This window comes from Cricetulus griseus, chromosome 5, assembly GCF_003668045.3.
Source record: "Cricetulus griseus strain 17A/GY chromosome 5, alternate assembly CriGri-PICRH-1.0, whole genome shotgun sequence".
In the NCBI taxonomy this organism is placed as follows: Eukaryota; Metazoa; Chordata; class Mammalia; order Rodentia; family Cricetidae; genus Cricetulus; species Cricetulus griseus.
Window position 1 is genome coordinate 65,051,739 of NC_048598.1, and position 16,129 is coordinate 65,067,867.

At 39.3% G+C, this 16,129-nt stretch overlaps 1 protein-coding gene across 1 annotated transcript in view; it reads left to right on the plus strand.

Moving 5' to 3' along the window:
• The window catches only part of Dpp10 (dipeptidyl peptidase like 10), a 512,276-nt gene that overhangs the window by 143,158 nt on the left and 352,989 nt on the right, over window positions 1–16,129 (plus strand). Inside the window, exon 5 of the mRNA XM_035445836.1 lies at window positions 3,944–4,018. Coding sequence (XP_035301727.1) covers window positions 3,944–4,018 — 75 coding nt within the window. The remainder of the gene's footprint in view (window positions 1–3,943; window positions 4,019–16,129) is intronic.

The window sequence follows — 16,129 nt, forward strand, 5'->3', positions numbered from 1 at the left end:
CAAACAACACCTTCTGGCTGGTGAGATAATTCATGGTCTGTTATAGGAGCCTTCCTTGATTCCCTTTGCCTTTCTATGACCTTGAAACAACCTGATCATCTATGATATTAGGGATTTCTAATCCCTGGGACAGAAGTGCTAACATTGTTCTGATAACAGGATTTTAAATAGCAGTGGGGCATAGGATACTGTTCATTTAATTGTCTCTTAAAACAACAGTATACTTCCCAGGACCGCAGTGCCCAGGTCAGGTGACTTTGTGATTGGATGTTAAGTTCCTTGTAGGCTAGTCCCTGTCAAATTTCACAAATGAAAACTAGGTAGAGGATGGCAAATGAGGGAGAGTTGACAACCAGGACCTGGTCACATTGGATTACCTTTCGGACCATTGGGCATCACTGACAATCAATGAGGACTGGAGAATGAGCATGTGGTGTGGGCTGCCTGATGAGAAGAAGCTGCTGAGTGGAATGTTGTTATTGTCCATCATTTTAAAATTAATCCTTTGTGAGTAAAAATAGAATTGTGTGATGCTTTACTGCCAGTGGTTATTAAGGCAAATGGTGGATTGTGGAGAACTTCTAAACATCATCTTTGTGCTATGTTGATGGCCAATCACCTAAGTCACTCTATTCTATTCATATAGCTGACTTGGGATGAACAGACTAAGTTATTTCTAGGAATGGTTCTATGCTCATGTTAAATAACAATAATAGGGCAATAACAACAAAAATATTTTTTTTACTAGGCTGTTGAATGTCAGTGAATTTGGTAAAAGTAAACAATTCAAAATTAATCAAAATTAAACTTCCAAATCAAAACCTCACCTGAATTGAGATAAAAGGAAAGATCAGCAAATCGTCTCAGAAGGACATTCCAAATATAACCTTAATAACCTTCCCTAGCACCTAATCTTCACAGGAGAGGTAACATGAGGTCACCTGATGTGAACCAGTCAGGGTTTTAATTGTCCTGTCTATTCCTGTTTCTGCTCTTAGTGATGGTGATTTGGAACTACAAGTACTTTTTCATAGTTCCTCATTTCAGCTTCTTTTTAAAGGCCTTCTGGATCCTTGAAAACAAACCCTTTGCCCCCTACTATTGGATTCCTTCTTATATTTATATGGTGAAATGTAAAATTCCAGAATTGGAAATAAAGTTATTTATGCTCTTAAATATTTTTGTTCTTGACAATACCAAACTAATATCCCACAATTCCACTGAATTCTGAAAACATGTACTAGATGCCACAACTTGAAGGGCTCAGTGATACAAGATGGCCACCCTTAGATTCTGGGTACTAATCTCATACTCCACAATCACCTGTATTCTATCCAGCTTGACTGCAAGTTGGGTATTGTCTTTACCTCTCCTAATTCTGATAAGGACTTCAGAGGTACTGGATTTTAGTTAGGAGGAGAAGGATGGAGCTTCAGGGAAACACTGAGTAATTGTCTTTCAGGCAAATAATTTAAGAATGTTGACAATATTCAGACTGGGAGAAAGGAATTTGCAGTCCTCACCCACAGACAAATCATGCTGTCCCCTTTTTAAAAATTCCAAAGAAAGGGAACAGGGGAGTTTCCAGGGTGAGGAGAAATTAGCACATTGCCTGTGCTCCAAGACTCAGGAAGGAGAAATTGGCATATGTGATGTAAGAGCCACTCCTTCTTGGGGTAGAAGAGTGGGGCTTGGTTTCGGTGTCACCCAGGCAGTGTGACAGTGGTCAGGTTCTTGACCCCTGGGCTACAGGAGTCTGCCTTGTTCATATCTTGCTTGCAGCCCTTTCTGCTTAAAGCCTTGAAACCTGCAGTGCCTGGGTTCTTCGACAAGGACTCACAGAGCTAAGCAGAGGGCAAGACTGAGAACACTATCACACAGAATGAAAATTCGGAGAAAGATGAAGAAATCTGAGGGAATGGCAGGCATGGCCTGAGCACAAGAGCCTCTGTCTTGGATTTGGAATGTATTATCTTCCTGGTAAATTGGCATTATCACCACCCAGAAGACTCCTTTAATCCTCAGCATGCCAAGTTAGATGGTTTATTTGGTTCGCATCCTTGTTTTCAATTCAAATATCATTATCAAGACAATTGAGGCTTAAATCACTTTCCACAGATTGAATGGAAGCCTCCAGCTTCCCATATCTTGGAGGTAACAAGGGGAAGGGGAAGGGTAGGGTTGGAGGAAGGAGGAAATGGAATGAGGAGAAACCTACTTTTACCCTCTTCTATGTTCCATAGAGAGCTTTGTATGGCTGTTACCTTTATATAATATGTACAAAATTATTTACATAGGCATGTCTCTGCAAATAACAAGCAAACAATCTGGTTTGCTTAAAATACCCAGACTATTTGTTTTTGTTCCTATCAACTCAATTTTCCTGTCTTCCCCTTTGATACAAATTCAACGAACACCTGTATTTCCTGTAAAACCATTTCCATTTCTCCCCCTTCAAAGTACTTAACTTTCATCATGCATTTTAAATGTCTTCTGTCACTAGATCTCGTCAGTTGTTAAATTGTAAGCTCAGAACCCATCAGGTACACTGGAGTTACAGTCATGGTTTGGTGTAAAATACAATTAGTTATTATTTGTGCTTTACCCTGGGGATTCCCTTTAAAGAAAGTTTGTCTTTGATGGATCTTTACATACAAATGCTTAATGAATTAAACAGAAAAGCACAGACAGAAAATTGCAGTATACAGAATTTCAATGTACCTTTTCTTTCTATTAATTGAGCATGTAACTGTAAAAGTATTGTGGATGCTTCAGGATTTCAATGAGCCTTTACCTCAGTGCATGCATGTGTGTATGTATGCATGCATTTGAGATATACATTTATGTGGGTGTGTCAAATATAAGTATATATCCCACAAATGCACATATAGAAAGCAACATGAGTCTCTATGTGCATTTGTATGTGTAACCAATACAAACATATCTTACAAATCCATCTATATAGAGACCAACCTACAACAGAGAAAGGGGGTAGAAGAAGAAAGACAGGAGAGCAAGAGATTGTATATATCCCAGGGGGGACATCATGTTTATCCTAGGCTAGCAATGAATTTGGGAAGCAGTCTTTCTGTTTCAATATCCCTAGGGTTGGATTTACAGGCATGGCACACACACTTGGCTCAACAATTTTTCTTCTGTTTGTAGACAGTGTCTTTTATAACCCAGAATCACCTCAAATGTGATAAATAGTTGAAAATGAACTTGAATTGTGGTTATCTTACCTCTGCTCCCTGAGTGCCCACTTTTGCAGTCATGGGATAATCCAGGGCTTCTTTCATGCAAGGCAAGCTCTGTATCAAATAAACATAATTCTAGCCCTATTTTTCCTTAATTATAAATAGACTGTTTTTTATGTATTTGCACATAAAATGGCTGTTTTTATGTCTTTTCTACTGAAATGTTAGTGAAGTTTTATCAAAACCATGATTTAAACATACAGTGAGTATGGCAGTATACACAAGACCAATACTAACCCTGGCCATGCAAAATCCCAGCATAGAGGGAGGGAGGCGGGCAAAGAAACTCTTCACTAGCTGAGAAGCTATTGGTATGTGGAGGCTCCTGGGAGAATGAGAGGGAGCTTTCTTTAAAACTTGGTAAATGAGCCACAAAGACTAGCTGGGCAATACAAACTGGACTCTATGGGAAAAAAATGAAATTTAAATGTTGAATCGGAAGGGATGGGAAAGTAGAATGGATGATCAGGGAAGGAATTGTTGGGGAAGTGAGTTAGTTCAAATTATATTGTATGAATTTCTCAAAGATTAACAAAATTCATTTTCAAAACAATGACACTATCCATTTCAGAAGAGTATGTTGACAATTTAGATTTCTCCCATATTTCATATCAATATTCAAGTCAATTTCTGTGTTATTCATTTCCTTAAAATAATCAGTTCTGTTTTTCTTTTTGTTCTTCTAGGTAACTTTTAAAGCATCCAGACACTCAGTTTCCCCAGATTTAAAGTATGTTCTCCTGGCATATGATGTCAAACAGGTAAAGGAACTCTTATTCTTCCTGCAGAATCCTTTTTCTGTGAACACTGAGAAGGCAGTTCCTAGTTATATTTAGAACCACTTGGGCATGTTGAGTGTGCTTTTGTAAACAGATTGCTGGAGGCAAAAGAGTTGACTAGCCAATAACTAGAACAAACTGTCTGGTGACAGTGACAAATGCATTAGCTTTTAGAAAATATGACAGAGGTGTGCTTGTTTCGTGGATAAGCCTATCAGCACCAGGGAAGTGTCTTTGGTGTATATAGGCCAGAAACTTTCCTACTAGCTATGTTCTGGGCTCAGTGTGTATACAAGGAGACTATTGTGTCAAATAATGGATAGCATATACTTTGGTGGTATGTTTAAGGTTCTTTCTCTCTCTCTCTCTCTCTCTCTCTCTCTCTCTCTCTCTCTCTGTGTGTGTGTGTGTGTGTGTGTGTGTGTGTGTGTGTGTGTATGTGTGTGTGTGTGTGTGTATGTGTGTGTGTGTGTAGGCATCTATGTTTTACAGAATAGTTGTGATGGACAAAGGACAACTTGAGAGAGATGGTTCTCTCTAGCATCTGGGTCCTGGAGATTGAGCTCAGGTCAACAGTCTCAGAAAAGTGTCTTTACTCACTCAGCTGTCTTGCCAAGCCAGAATTGTTTTTTTAATGTTTCATGGATATTGTGAAGAATCTGTAAATTATCTACTTGTGGCAAGTGGGGGTGTTCACATTCTGAGCCATTTGGCCAGCTGGTGGTAATTTAAAATATTTGGTGTGTGTGTGTGTGTGTGTGTGTGTGTGTGTGTGTGTGTGTGTGTGTGTGTGTGTGTGTGTACACATAAATGTAAGTGACCACCTATGTATACACTGGTATAAAGGCAGATATGTTCATGCCGGGAACACATGGATGTTAGGCACAATCTCTGTGTTAATCATCAACTTCACCTTGTGTGAGAAAGGATCTCTTTGCTAATTTCCTGCATCTATACATCAGATTTACTGTCTGTGTACTTCTTTGGATTCTCCTGTCTCCTTCCCCTATTTCCAAAGAAGAAACCAACATACAGACTTGTATTATGTATCTGTTTTTGCTGAGGTTCTAAGGATTCAAACTTGTGTTCTTAGGTTTTCACAGCCATGACTTTTACACATTGAGCCATCTACCCAGAACTGTTGTTCCCATTTGATCATAAGCTATGTAGTCTCAGAAAATACCCTAAGTAGGACAACACAAGAACTTAACTTTAAGTAAACATAATCTCAGTCACTGATTCATTATTCTTCTCCAGCTTTAGAGTACAAATAGAACATGCATATGGCAAGTGAGTGTTTTGTACATAGATAAAATTTGAACAGTTAAAAACCAAAGTAAGTGTTAAAAGGCAATTCAGCACATTAGTTTCTGTAGAGAATAAATGATGGGAGATTATTCAAGGAAGTTTTATGAGCTTTAGGACAGACAATAAAAATTTATGGAGTTAAGGCAGGAAGCCTCATATAATGCATCAAAAAACTCTGAACACATGACATTTCACAGTTCAGAAGACTTGATGTTTAATGCGTTAGCCTTTTTGATTGCACATCTGATGTGTATCTTTAACATTTATATTTTTAACTGAATATAATTTATTCTGAAAATGACAGTGAGATTGTTATTACAGGCTTATGTCCCTGTTGCGTATCTTTGCTCTCTCTATTTTCTTCATTTTCAAGTTTTGTAAGAGATATGTAACAGTGAGAAAATATATCTTTTATATGTGAAAAATAGAAAAATATTAAATATACTATATGGTTATAAGTTAATGTTTCCTAGAGGAAATTTAAATTTGCTCTGCCATATAAAAGAGATAATTAAATTTTATTCTTTTGATTATATGTTTGGTGTGCGTGTATGTGTTTCTGTGTGTGTGTGTGTGTGTGTGTGTGTGTGTGTGTGTGTGTGAGTGTGTGTGTATGTGTGTGTGTCATGGTACATGTGTGGCAGTCGGAGGAAAATTTTTGGAGTCTCTTCTCTGTTTCTACCATGTAGGCCTCAAATTTTAAATCCAAATCATCAGACTTGGTGTCAAATGCCTTTACACACTGATATCTGCTGCCATGATTCTTCACCATGATGGAAATATATCCTTCTGAAACCATAGCCAAATAACTTTTTCCTTCCATAAGTTGCTCTTGGTCATGGTGTTTTATTGCAGCAATGGAAAGGTGACTAATACAAGCAACAGACATAAATGATTTTCAAAATGGAAAACTTAACAGCAGGGAGAAAACAACTAGAAGAAAAGAAAAGTGACCCACACATAAAAAAAAAATCACAAGAGATGCTGTCCATGTGGCTGATCATTTCAAAGTCATTAGGACAAGTCATTAGGACAACCCTCTTAATGCCACAACTAACATCAGTCACCACATGTCTGTAAAAATGGATCAATTATAAAAAATATCAACAGTGTTAGCACTAAATGATAACAAACACAAAGAGAAATTAGATCACTTCAATATTGATGATAGGATTGTGTAAGAAGGTATAGTTTATCTTGATCATTTTTTATGTCTTGATAGTGGTGTCTATAAAAATAAAACTTGTGATACCACCCAATCCAGCAGGTGTGCACGATGGTATTTTTTCTAGTGATATGAAACTTAGGTTCATACATAGATATTTATGTATATCCTTACAGCAATACTTAATTATTTACTTTTTTATTTGCCTGGTTGTATGTACATAAGATCATACTATGTAGCCGAGGATTGCCTTGAAACTGTGTAACTTTATTTTTAATTATTATTTGAGGGGCCTCAAATACTATAGTTCAGTCCATAGAGTGCTCTATTAGCATATACAAATCATGGTATTTAATCACCAGCTACCACATAAATGAAGAATGATCATGCATGCTTGTAATCCCAATAGTCAGGCGTTAGGGGAAGAAGGATCCTGAGTTCTAGTTCCTTGGCAACATACAGTTTGAACACAGCCTTGGATATATGAGACCCTGTTTATCATCTTAAATAGCCAAGATATTGTTTCACTGATGAATGGATAAATTGCTGTACAGCCATATAATATTATACAACTCATGAATATGAAGGAAAACGGTTGATACGTGCAAGAAAATGGGTGAATCTTCAGTCTTACAAACGAGTTTTTTTAAAAGGCAATCCCCAAATCTATTACATTTATATAAAATTATGGAAATAAGAAATTTGAATAATGGAAAGAGGGTAAGAATTTCTCAGGCATGAAAAGAAAAAGTAAGAATGTGTCCCTTTATTTTGTGTACAATTTAGTTGTTCGTGGCCAGGAGAGAAATGTTCTGGGTCTTTCCTTTGTACCTATCAGTATCCTGGAATCATATATTAAATGTTTGGCTTATTATTTAAGTAATTTTAATCAAGTGTCAATCTATGTGCCTGTCTACCTGTCTGTCTGCCTGTCTGTCTGTCTGTCTGTCTGTCTGTCTGTCTACCTATCTATGCATGTGTGTATGTAGAACAGTATACGCCATGGTACGTGTATGAAAGTCAGAGGACAACTTGCAGGAGTCAGCTCTCTTATTCTACCACATGAGGCTCAGGGATAGAACACAGATCATGAAGTGTCAAGCTTCACTCCCCATGGAGCCATTTCACCAACTCTTGAACTATAGTTTCACATTGGGTGAAACTAGCAGAAGGATAAATGGCATCTCCAAGTTTTTTTATAGCTGCATATGAATTTATAATTAATTCAAAATGAAAACATCTAATTAGTGAAAAGGTGTATTGGAAAAACGTTTCTAAAACTTAAAATTTATAAAAATCCAAGTTCAATTTATTTAATCAAATATGTAAATTATATAATAATCTTTGAACTTGATGCTACTGTGAGTTGCTAGAAATAGATGAGAAAGATTTTCTGTACTTGTTTACATATTAAATTTTTCATGCAAATCTGATAGAATTTTAAAGATTTGTGAATGAGGGTATGTTAAAAACAGAAAAGAGGGTCAGATACTAAACACACTATATTATCACATATATTCAAAAAGATCAACATAAATTGAAACAAATATTTTTTAGAGCTTTATAGATTTTTTATTGATTATGTTTCAAAGCATGTTAAGGGAGAGGTGGCTCAGTAGTTGAGAATGCCACTGCCTTCCTGAGGACTGGAGTTCAGTTCCCAGCACTCATGTCAGGTGACTCATAACCGCCCATAAATGCAGCAATGCAGCTCTAGAGAATCTAACATTCTCTTCTGCCATCTGAGAGCACTGCACATGTGTGTGTGTGTGTGTGTGTGTGTGTGTGTGTGTGTGTGTGTGTGTGTGTGTGTGTGTCTGTGTGTCTGTGTGTGTGTGTGTGTGTCTGTGTGTCTGTGTGCACTCATATGGGCCAAAAATAAGAAAAAATAACCTAAAATACATGCTAAGTGGACTTGTTATTTTACACTATGGGTTTCTTCCTTATTATATTTTATGTTTGTGGCTAGACACTAATTAGATGTATTTAGCTGTTTCAGTGTAATTGCAGTGGTCTTTTATGCACCACAGTACATAATATCTTCAAGAATTAGCCCCTTCAGAATACAAAAGGAACAGCTAAAAGATTCCTTTACATGTGTCTAATACTGAGAATACATGGTGTCTGTGTGTACACATGTATACTTGCATTCATATGTGTGCAGTTACACGTGGAGGCTAGAGTCAACCTGTGTGTTAGGTCTTAGGAACCATCCATATATATTGTTTTTGAGATAGGGCCTCTCACTAGCCTGAGTCTTGCCTATTTTGATAGGCTGGGTTGTCCTACTATTACTACTTCCCCAGCTCTGAGATTACAAATGTATACATCACACTAGGCATCTTACATGGGTTCCGGGGATCAAACTCAGGCCTTGTGCTTCACAAGCAAACATTTTAGCAATTGAGCCATATTCCCAGTTCCAGAAATATGCCACTTCTCCTCTGCTGCTTTTGGCATATCGCTGTCTGTTCTCCACACTACAAGCTCTGAAGAGTGGATGTGCTGTTCTCCAGACTTGGCTGCATCCACACTATCCTGTAGATCTGTAGATAAAGTCCTCTTTATGATAAATATCTATTTTAACTAAGACGTAATCGCTGTAAAATGAATCAGGCACGCACTACTGCTTGAAAAAGTAACTCTTCTCTAGTGAATTATCTAATTAAATTCTGGGTCTTAATACTTCAGTGCTTTACAATTATGCAGACATCTTTAAGAAGTCTGTGGGAGTAGAGTCTGGCCATGGGATTGTCTAGGCCATTAAGCTTCATACATTTGGGTTGTACTGCTATTTTGACTAATACTCTTAATGATAAACTTACAGATAGATCTGGGAAGGTGGTGCAGTTGATTATATTATTTTCTGTATAAGTATTAGGACCTGAGTTTAGACCTCCAGCACCCACTTAGAAAGTCAGGCAAGGCTATGCATCTACATTTAACCTCAGTATTCAGAGTGGAAGTAGAGAAAGGAGGATACTGGGGCTTGTTGGATGCCAGCTTAGCTGCAGTTTCAGTGAGAGAGACTGTCTCTTAGGAATAAAGGAGAGAATGATGGACCAGGATGCCTGATGCCATATATATATTATATATATATATATATATATATATATATTATATATTCTCTCCATTTTTTATTTAAATTAGAAATAAGATTATTTTATATGTCAATCTCAGTTCCCTCTGCCCCCCTTCTCCCCTGCCCCCAACTAACATCCTACCTGTCCCATACCCTTTCAGCGCCCCAGGGAGAGTGAGGCCTTCCATAGGGGGTCTTCAATGTCTGCCTTATCCTTTGGAATAAGGGGGTGCCCTTCTGTCATACTCAGGGAGTATCCCTCTATGTGGAATGGGCTCCCAAAGTCTATTCCTACACTAGGGATAAGTACTGAACTACTACAAGGGGCCCCATAGATTTCCGAGGTCTCCTCACTGACACCCACATTCATGGCATCTGGATCAGTCCCATGCTGGTTTCCCAGCTATCAGTCTGGGAACCAAGAGTTACCCATTTCTTAGGTCAGATGTTTCTGTGGGTTTCACCAGCCTGGTCTGCACACCTTTGCTCATCACTCCTCCTTCTCTGCAACTGCTGAGGGAATGCCTGATGTCCTCTTATGTCCTCCTGGTATGCACACTTGCAAGCAACTTCATATACATATGTCCATACACAGACATATAAAAAGACATATAATAACAAGTTAGGCAACATACACTCTAAGGTAGTGAGTATATTCTATACATGGGGCAGTTTGTACCTCCTGATATCTTCCTATCTTCCCTTTCTTGTTTGTAGCTGCTATTGTTAAATTGTTTGCCTAGTACACTTTCTCCTTACTGAAGCAAGGTTATAAGACAGGAGCAATGTTAGTATAGATTATGTACACATGCACATTTGTAAAAATATATAGCTATATGAAAGAATGTAGGGAATAAAGGGTACAGAAGAATTTGAAGAAGAGTACTGGAAGCTGCTGGGCATTTTGTGAAATAAGTATTCATATATTCATTATTTTACCACAAATGTAACTACCTGATGTGAAGTAGGACTTACCATGTTTTAAAAATGTTTATTGCATTTACTTGTTTAGTTTTGTGCATATATGTGGGCAATCATGCCTGTCATGTTGCATGTGTTAAATCAAAGCATATCTTGTAGGAGTCTGTTTCATCCTAATATCGTGTACGTTTGGTGACTGAACCTGGGATGTAAGACTTAACAGCAATTTCCTTTACCCACTGAGCCATTTTGCTAGCCTTGGTTTGTCTTTTTATAACTTATGGATGGATATGTGGGAATCTGAAAACTATCTGCTTATACAACTTTGCATATGCTACAACAGTCAGGTAACTCTATGTAGGCATTGCTATAACAGGCATCTACATATGTAAATATACGAATTTATTTTAATTAAGTGAATCCCTATATGTGTGTGTTTGTGAGTGTGTGTGTGTGTGTGTGTGTGTGTGTGTGTGTGTGTGTGTGTGTGTATGTGTGTGTATACACATGTGCATGAGCATGTTGAAGCGAAGGTTCATGTTCTTTTTTTGTTTTTTGTTTTTTGTTTTTCCAGACAGGGTTTCTCTGTGGCTTTGGAACCTATCCTGGAACTCACTCTTGTAGACCAGGCTGGTCTGGAACTCACAGAGATCCATCTGCCTCTGCCTCTCTGCCTCTCTGCCTCTCTGCCTCTCTGCCTCTCTGCCTCTCTCCCTCTCTCTCCTCTCTCCCTCTCTCCTCTCTCTCTCTCTCTCTCTCTCTCTCCCTCTCTCTCCTCTCTCTCTCCTCTCTCTCTCTCTCCTCTCTCCCTCTCTCCCTCTCTCCTCTCTCTCTCCCTCTCTCCCTCTCCCCTCTGCCCCTCTGCCCTCTGCCCCTCTGCCCCTCTGCCCCTCTGCCTCTGCCTCTGCCTCTGCCTCTGCCTCTGCCTCCCGAGTACCACTACCTCCCGGTAAAGGTTCATGTTCTATATCTTTCTCAATAACTTTTTTTCCTATTTTGTCTTCTTGAGAAAGAGTTTCTGTCTGAACCTAGAATTCATCAGTTATGGTAGATTATCTGGTCAAAGAGAACCAGGATTTGCCTGTCTCAACTTTCCAAGTTCTAGAATTAAGTGTTTGTGTATCATCATACTCAGCTTCTTACATGAATGCCAGAAATATGAACTGGGACCCCCATCCTTGCAAGGAAGCACTTTACAGACAGAGATATCTCTTGGCAGCTCTGATTACAGAAATTTTAGTAAATGAATATATTATAATTCATTATGTGAAAGAAAATACATTCATTGTGTCCAAAGTTTACTAGTGTACATACTATTTATCTATGATTCATCTTACCATGTATCACTTTGAAGTTAACAGAAGAAACAATAAAATATACCATGGGTGGCCAGGTGGTGCTGACATGCCTTTAATCCCAACACTCAGAAGGCAGAGGCAGGGGGATTTCTATGAGTTCGAGGCCAGCCTGATCTAAAGAGCAAGTGCTAGGACCAGCTCCAAAGCTACACTGAGGAATCCTGTCTTGAAAAAAAAAAAAAAAACAACAAAAAGAAAAAGCCCCAAAATGACAACAACAACAACAAAAAACATATCCTGGCTAGGTAATACTAAATTAGCAAAATGCTATTATCCTATAAAATAAGGCTGTTTTGGCTATGCATCCTGACTCCAGACTAATACATTAATTTATCCTTTGAGTTCTTTGGGTATGGAATTTTTGAACGACTTGGCTTTGGAAGGCCAGCATGGTATAATTTCTGTGACTGATGACAGAGGTGACAGCTGTGACCATTGTGTACCTTGACAGAGATGAAAGAAGGGCACCTGCACTCCTTTCCTCACAAAGTTGACAAGTAGAACTGGCTGCCAGCCCAGAGGCTTGGTTGTTTCATGTGAACCTCTCCATGGGCCACTTGAGTGTCCACATGGCAAGGCATCTGGCTTCTTCCAGAGTGGTGATTTGGCAGATCCAGGTGGAATCTGCAGTGTCTTAAAATATTATCTAGCCTTAAAACTCATTAATTATTCCTACCATTGCACTCTGCCATATAGGGACAGCTGTGCTTCCAGGTCGGAAATGCTATGAGAAGATATAGAAATTCAAAGGATGACAGCCATTGGTGACTCTTTTCGTCATCATCAATTCAGAGACAGAGTGATTGAAGTGTACAAAGTCTCAGTATAGCAAACCATGGGATCACCATGTCACAGGAAAGGCAGACACAATGATAATTTAATTAATGTTTATGTCTTTCAATTTGAGTAGTAGACTTCTGAAACAATGGACTCAAGAAATGAGAATTTCAGCAGAAATTTTATACTGAAAGGAGGAAAAGCCTCCAACAAGGGGGAATACTTCTTTCCGAGAAAGACTTACAATGTGTTAGACAAACTTACAGGATGAGACAGAAGCCCAGACAATAACCAGTCAGTAGTGTACGGGACCACACCTAGACTAGGACTATTTTAATGTTCGTATCACTAGTGAACTAGTGATTGATTTAAAGCCTGGTGTCACTGCAGGACTCCGAAGATGGATTTTGAGGGTCACTGAATTCCTTTCCTTCTCTTGCCAATGTGGCTCTATTAAATAAAATCTCTTTATTCTCACTATTACTTTGACTGTTTTAAAAATATATGTGTACGTGTGTTTCTCTGTGTGGGTTTGTGCATGTGAGTGAAGTGTCTGTGAAAGCCAAAAGAGGACATCAGATCCACTGTAATGGAGTAACAGGAAGTTGTAACCCTATGTGTATGCTGGGAGTTGAACTGAGGTTCTCTGCAAGAACAGTACACTCCCTTAACTGCCAAGCCATTTCTCAGCCTCCTAACTTACCTATGTTAATTGGCTTCCCAAAGACAGTTTGCCAGTCTGTGCTTCTTGGGATCCAGACTGTGATGACAATTGGGTAACATCTGCAAAGTGAGATATAGATTCCATGGTAAATACTAGTGAAGTGAGGTAGTCTGGAAGCCATCTGAGCAGTCATAAACAGAATGTGTTTGGTGGGTGTGAGGTCCATTGCTTATCTTCCATGGGTGCTGTTTTCATGTCGTGTGGGTGGGTGGGGCAGGAGGGGGTGAAGTTAGTTTAAATAAAAAAGGGTCATCACAGGATTGAAGCAGAGATGATTTAGTAGAATATAGAAGTAATATCATGTTTAATTGAAAAGTGGTAGTTCAGGCCAAGTTAATGGTGAAAGGCTTGCTGTCTGAACTTCAAGGATAATACTGAGCCAGGTTTTCCTCTTTAGGTAAGAGATGTATTAGAAGAGATGTTAATGCCAAGGAAAAGACAGATAACAGCCTAGCAGCAACTTCAGAAGAGCTCAGGCCCATGTGGCAGATATGTGGGCAGGAAACTGAGAGTTTCCTTCTTGTGGCCCACAGTTAGCTATTGCTGATGGTAACCAGTGGTTGCTCAGTTAAAACAGCCATTCCGAGGGCTCAGTATGTCAGGTAGACAATGATCTAGAAAAACAAGTTGCCTTAGTTCTGGACACAATATTACTGTAGTTACAAAAATTGTCACAGTTCAACCAAAATAATGTTTTCCTAAGTTAATACATCCCAAAAGTCTTCACCTGATAGTTGCAATTATATTAAAGCAGACACTGATGTGGGAAAAAAACAAGGCAGAATAAGGCCCAGGATAAATTGTAATTTAATTCTGGAGCTGCAGCATTCCAACTGCACCACAGTCCCTGAAGTTCTCATCAGTTAATCAGCCTTACAGGTGGATCAGTGGAAGGTGAGGATCTTTCCAGAAACTTTTATTCACAGAATCTTCAATCTAGAGCCTGCCACAGAATAGAAATGATACATACATTTTATTCACCAATAAAATCGTTCACATCAAAGTACTGCTGGTGTAGGTTGGACACCTGCTGAGATTTTCAGTTTCTTGTGTCCTGGAACAAAGAACTGGACCAGAGATACATGGATGGTGATAGAAATAGAGATGGTTTATTAAAAAGGAGAAAGGCACTCCTGAGTGTGGGAGGAAACAGACCAGAGATCTGGGAGAGGTGAGAGGCTCTGATGACTCATCACCTCCTAAGATGAGCCTTTTTCAGTAGGTCTAGATGGGGGCATTGCTTAAGCATGCTCAGTTTTGTCCTCTGTAGCCCCATTTGGAAAAGATTTCCAGGTCTTCTGCCATCTGCTTTCTTTCCTGGGTTAGAGTTTATTGTCATCCAATTCTATTGCCAAAAAAGGGCAGCAGGAAGTTGGAGTTGGTTACACACCAGGAAGGTGTCCCTAACACTGCCATAGGACTCTGTGGATGTGGCAGTCCTACTGTGTTACCTCTAATGTGCACTGATATCTGCCCATGCTAAATGCAGGGCAACAGGATCTTGAACGTCTGTCATAGTAACATACAGCCAGGGAGAAAGTATGTCTTTTCAACTAACATGTCAAGTTTGAAATCCTACAGATCCGATAATTCTATCCACAGTGTTTAATCAGAAGGGACAGATTGTTCTATTTTAGTCGTATTCATTTTAAAGAGCATCAAATACAGAATACCATGTCCTAAATGGGTGACAATAAAAATTCTTAGTGGGAATGGAAAATCTCAAGTAAGACACAAAACAATACAGAATATGGGTCCATAGTAATAAATCCAGGAGCCATATTTTCTGATTATGCCAGCACAGCAGTGTTTGGATTTCTAATTGGAGTTAACACTAATTAACTTTGTACTGCACTGATGTTGCCTTTTAAGAAAGAAAACAGTTAAAGATTTTGTTAGGGAAATAGCTAGCTCACAGGTAGTGATGTAGCCTGGAGGGCATCTTCATTAGCCAAATGGAGAAAACCTCAATGTTTCTGAGGAAAGAGTGGGTGAAGACTATAATTAGAGTCATAAGGTCAACGTATTTTTAAAAGCCCTCAACCATAAAATGATCAAAGTTTATTGTAAAATGAATTTGCTTTTGGGCCTGGGGAGGCACAGTAGACAGAAACATAGGATCTGCTTTTGAATCTACATTGCACATGTGAACAGCTTTGGGTGCTCATGTGTTCCTGTAACACCAGCTCTGTGGGGGAGGGAACCTGGCCGGCTTGTTGGCTGTCAGCCTAGTTTAAGTTTCAGTGAGAGACCCTTCCTCAAGGCAATAAGGAAGATACTGACATAGAAGGATTCCCAAAGTCCCTCAGTGGCTTCTACACAGGAGCAAACCGGTCCACACCAGGCTGATGAAACCCACAGAAACAGCTGACCTGAACAAGGGAGAACTCTTGGTCCCCAGACTGATCACTGGGAAACCAGCATGGGACTGATCCAGACCCCCTGAATGAGGGTGTCAGTGAGGAGACCTTGGAAATCTATGGGGCCCCTTGTAGTGGATCAGTACTTATCCCTAACATAGGAATGGACTCTGGGAGCCCATCCCACATGAAGGGATACTCCCTGAGCCTAGATACAAGGGGCTGTGCCTAGGCCCTATTCCATAGGATAAGACAGACTTTGAAGACCCCCTATGGAAGACCTCACCCTCCCTGGGGAGCAGAAAGGGTATGGGATAGGTAGGGTGTTAGTTGGGGTGGGGGCAGGGGAGGAGGGGAGGGAGAGGGACCCGGGATTAACATGTAAAATAATCTTCTTT